The sequence below is a fragment of the Xylocopa sonorina genome, chromosome 6, assembly GCF_050948175.1.
Source record: "Xylocopa sonorina isolate GNS202 chromosome 6, iyXylSono1_principal, whole genome shotgun sequence".
Lineage (NCBI taxonomy): Eukaryota > Metazoa > Arthropoda > Insecta > Hymenoptera > Apidae > Xylocopa > Xylocopa sonorina.
In genome coordinates, this window is record NC_135198.1 from 6,700,598 (window position 1) to 6,705,267 (window position 4,670).

Genomic DNA, 4,670 nt, shown 5'->3' on the forward strand with positions numbered 1-4,670 from the left:
CCGTGTCATTGCATATAAAGATACTGGAATCAAGTAAAACATATTCGTAATTTAAGGATTCTTATTTAAGTTAAATTATATTATTCAAATCTTAAGTAGGATTAAATTAAATAAAATGAAATAAAATTGAAATAAGCTTTATAACATTCTAACTGTCCCCATCTAACTTTCCCTTCGTGTCCACAGAATCATATTATAGGAACAGTATCGCAATCTTTGCAGCGTGTTTTCGAAGAGTTGCCGGTACAAGACAAACTCTTTTACGAGATTTAAAAAGCTCGTTTAATCATATGATTTGTATTGTCTTATGAAAGTTTCATTTAGCTAATATAATTTGTTTTTATCATTTTTATATGATTCATAGAATCTCTTTTGTTTCATCAACTACGATAATTACCACTTTCACAATCCTTATTATTTCGTTACATTATTAATGAATAATAAATAAAGTAATAGCAATCATATTTTAAGACCTTTTGATGTGAAATTTATAAAAGATAGATGAATGAAATTAAGAATTGTATGGGTTAAAAGTTTTACAAAATTGTTTAATATAAACAATGTGAGACAATTTAGTTGCTTTTAATCTTTCTTCATGTGATTTGCTCCTGGTTGATCTGAAAAAGTACGTCACATTAAAAAAAAGTGGTTAATAACATGTACATTCGTACACAGAATTGTAGTAATTTCTTGCACACTAAAGTATAAAAAATATTGACCATCTTCGTCGTCATCTGCGTCCAAAATATCTGGGCAACAAATGCCATAACAAATTAAAGATAGAAATCCTGCTGGTAAGCCAAATAAAACCATTGTTAAAATGGGGTTACCCATCCACATCGCAGAAAGAGTCGTTTTCAATTCGAACCATGACCTGTATATACGTATTAACCAACTATTTCCACCATAACGCTGAAAATATTGTCTATGTTATAAGTATTTTGCTACATAAAATATATAAAATTTATAAAAATAAACTTATCTACCGGAGCACTTTCATTTCGAATTTGCTCTAGGAACAACTCTATCACATGAGGAGTCAGTTTTTCTGCTTCATCCTCTGGAATGTGATGGTGGTTTGTCGTAGTATTAATAACAATTAAACTTGGTAATGGTAGAACCATCATTGCTATACTATTGACTAGATCGGGACTAGCTATCCAACCAAACTGAAAATGACTAAATATAAAAACAATTAAATCTTCAAAGAATGTAATTGATGTACTTATTTTTATAACGCAACTTACTCATGATATTTCTCGCGTTTGCTTTTAATGATAGATTCTACCATATCCTTGAACCGTACCATGTGCGGCGGTACTTGTTCTAATTGATTTTCCTCTACTACTGCCAAAACTAGATTTTTATTTGTCAGAAAGAGTTGATTTATATTTCCTCTTGTCACTTTTGGAAATGTTGGAAAGCGTTCTGCATTTATCCATTTGTATACGGTCTCATTCAATTTGTCTATATCTTGTATATCATGACCTATGTTAAAAAATATTAACAATAATTATTATAATTAAAATAAAACTGTAATTGAGAACCAAGCTAACCAAAGTTCATTTTTTTTTCAAAATTATATTGCACACGCAATATTAATTTTTCCTTTAGTTACATATTATGTTCAACTCAATCTAAAAAATAAAAGATGTACTTGATTTTGCCTGACATACAAGTATACACAGAGAAATATATTTTATAGACAGTATAGACGTTTTGTAGATATTTACCACTAAAGTTATAATGTAAATTTTCCTTATAAACGAACAATGCTGGAATATTTTTCACTGGAGCATGTTTGCTAATAACATTTGGATGAGTTTGATAGAAAAATGCATGCGGTTGGAACACATCTGCAGTCTTGTGATAAAATTCCTAAATATAATAATATAAATCAGCTATTAAGAAAGTGCATTTATACTATACTAGAAATAAGACTGTTTTCATTTTACCCATAGCAATCCAGATTTTTCTCCAACGTACAAAAAGTATAGATCACGTTCCTTTTTAATTACATCAAAACTTTCGGTTCTCCTTATTTCTTGAACCGGCGGACCACTTACTCTTAATGCAAATTTCACTATTTCATCTCTTGTTCTATCCCCATGATATACAAACTCTTGCTCACCTTTTAAACTATATAGAAATAAATAATATTATTCTAAATAAATATATAACATTATACCGCAATGAAGGATTACAATTCTCTGCCTCTTACAATATAATAGTCGGAAATCCTTTAACTTTAAAAGCATGAGCAACACTCGTAAATCTAGTACAATCTACGCGTCCTACACGTATTGACGTTGCATGTAAATGTTGTGCTACATGAGCCCAAATTGGTTCTAGTCTTTTGCAATGTGCACACCATGGTGCATACATCTATAAAAAAAAAACATACTTGAAGCTTTTACATCGAAATACAATGCTCATTGTATTTTACAGTCGTACCATTACAAGCCATTGTCCGTCTTTATGAATGTCCAAAAATCTATAGAACAAAACTACAGTAAAATACAAAAGTTCATGTATATAATATAGAATATATACAAATGTTAATCATTATATACCTGTCACTTAATTCAAGTACACGTGACGCAATGACAGGGGTGAAAATACCTGAAAAAACTGAGTTATGTTTTAATAATATTAACTGCACTTTAAAGCGGTATAAAGAAACGAGCGTACACACGTGTAATACACATACACAGCTTTTAAAGTGAAATAAATACTAAAAGCAATACACATTATGTTATTAAGACTGAAAGATAACCAATTCTCCAAACTCTAAATGCATACATTTCGTTTCATTCCAAAGACATTCGTAACAATAACAATAAACATTACCACAAATATTATCATTAAACACATTGGGATAGAATAAGTAAGTTTGTGGACTCAAAATTAAATTAAAAACGTATGTCAAACACTAAACTGTAGTGAATTATCGATTGGTAATATTTGAAGGTTATACAACAAAATTGACGCAATATTCATTTAGTACGGTGAAAAATGAATAAGAACGATCGCGTTACGTTTTTTGCGGATGGCCAATTAGTAACGGATGAACTTACCATAAATAACCGCGATCAGCACGAATTTCGTTATTGTTACCATTGCAGCAGAAAGGCTCTCTATCGGGGGGGAAGCCTGTCTCGTAAAATTTTTAGGTCCAAAATATTAACGTTTGATTATTTACTTTCACATAATTAGAGCGATCAACACTTTTAACTGTTAAATCGAAATACACACGACAATACCCAGTGCATCTCTACCATGTTTTCATTCGATGACGCCGTACGATCATCGTGCACCGGCTCCTTGCGAACTGCTGACTTTTACGCTCTGCGTCCCAACTTTTGCATACGTACACATACGTGCTTACACGTATGGGACTGCTGGCGCATATAAAAGAGGAACTTAAAACTATACTAATCGCAAATTATTATTAAAATCTACAGAACTCTACGATGAATCATATGAAGAGCATCCAAACACATTTTATTATCGCATCTCCTATTATTCTCCGTAATGGAACGTATATATTTTACATTGGTATCACTCGACAGCGATTATACTGAAATTCAGTTTGTTTATTAGAGTAGGTTCTTTGTTCTTACATTTTGTAAAGAATGCATTGTTTTTTATTTAACTACCAATTATCAGCAGCGAATATTTCATGGGCTTTGCGAATGGATCGTCTCTGCAATTTCGATATTAGACTCGGCATCTTCAAACTCCTGAAAGTGAGGCAATAATGCAGACTTCGCATCGAGTATAAATAAAAAAGTATACACCGTACGTATTTGTAAATTATAAACAACTCACGTAATTTTAATCGATAATTGTACTATCCGAGAAATCGCTAAGTAACATTATAAGAAATATATAGAATGAATGTACGATATTGAAGACGATCATGATGAAAAGGATGTAAACGTAGCAAAGAAATAGGAAAGGATAGAAGATGATGGTGATGCCAATCGTAGCCAAAGTTGTCAGTATACTGCCCATTTCTCGCTTTTTTTAAACTTCATTTCCTTTTATTTGCGACGTTCACTTTTTAATCGTACGTAACTATAAAAAAATTGTATTCCCGAATTTCAATTTTTCTAAAGCAATTGCAACTTTTATGACTTCAACATTTTTGCTTCGTCGATGCGATTGATTATTAATTATTAATAAACTAAATATTTCATACCTCTTCGTCATCTGACTCATCACTTTCAACAGTTATCGACATACCAGTTAATTTAAACATGAGCAATAAATAAATTAGAAGTGCTACGTTTAATAAATTTGATAAGTACAAGCCGTATAAATATGTCAAATATAAGAATGGAATGATAATTATTTTTACAAAAATAATAGCTATTCCACTAAAAAATGATCCCATATTTCAAATAATAATTGACGTTGAATCATTAAACGAGTTTATTTCCGTTAAAGAACTCTGCACGCCACTCGTTAATTGCATTCAACGAGAATAAATTATTCTTCGACAATGTAGAAAATTCTCGAGGGTACCTATGATCAACCGCTCAGCTAACTTCGTGTATACAATAAATATTAAAGTAATAAATATAATACGCTTTATACATTATAAATTTATATCTTGAATATTATATATTAAGCGTGTAAAACGAACACTGTGAGTTAAATAATGA

The 4,670-nt window shown here is 30.8% G+C and overlaps 1 protein-coding gene and 1 long non-coding RNA gene across 3 annotated transcripts; both read right to left on the minus strand.

Moving 5' to 3' along the window:
• Window positions 1–561: 561 nt before the first annotated feature.
• On the minus strand, window positions 562–3,345 carry Tmx3 (Thioredoxin-related transmembrane protein 3). Of its 2 annotated transcripts, none has more exons than XM_076896522.1 (10): window positions 3,078–3,345; window positions 2,574–2,622; window positions 2,455–2,494; window positions 2,222–2,385; window positions 1,956–2,139; window positions 1,734–1,878; window positions 1,248–1,488; window positions 987–1,179; window positions 720–912; window positions 562–617 (listed from the first exon to the last, which is right to left on the minus strand). In XM_076896522.1, exons 1-10 carry the CDS (start codon window positions 3,118–3,120, stop codon window positions 583–585), a joined length of 1,287 nt encoding a protein of 428 aa, XP_076752637.1. In that variant the 5' UTR covers window positions 3,121–3,345; the 3' UTR covers window positions 562–582. The 2 variants fall into 2 exon arrangements, with proteins under 2 accessions (XP_076752637.1, XP_076752636.1); XM_076896521.1 differs by having other exon boundaries at window positions 2,574–2,631.
• A 328-nt stretch (window positions 3,346–3,673) lies between these two features.
• Window positions 3,674–4,096, minus strand: LOC143424757 (uncharacterized). Its single transcript, XR_013101968.1, has 2 exons — window positions 3,832–4,096; window positions 3,674–3,743 (listed from the first exon to the last, which is right to left on the minus strand). It is a non-coding gene; the product is annotated as an uncharacterized LOC143424757 (long non-coding RNA).
• Window positions 4,097–4,670: the final 574 nt, after the last annotated feature.

Coding starts and splice junctions, on each gene's coding strand:
- Tmx3 (XM_076896521.1), bottom strand. CDS start 3,120: ATGGTAACAATAACGAAATTCGTGCTGATCGCGGTTATTTATG. Junction 913..986: donor TTCGAAATGAAAGTGCTCCG/GTAGATAAGTTT, acceptor CAATATTTTCAG/CGTTATGGTGGAAATAGTTG. Junction 618..719: donor CGCAGATGACGACGAAGATG/GTCAATATTTTT, acceptor GTACTTTTTCAG/ATCAACCAGGAGCAAATCAC.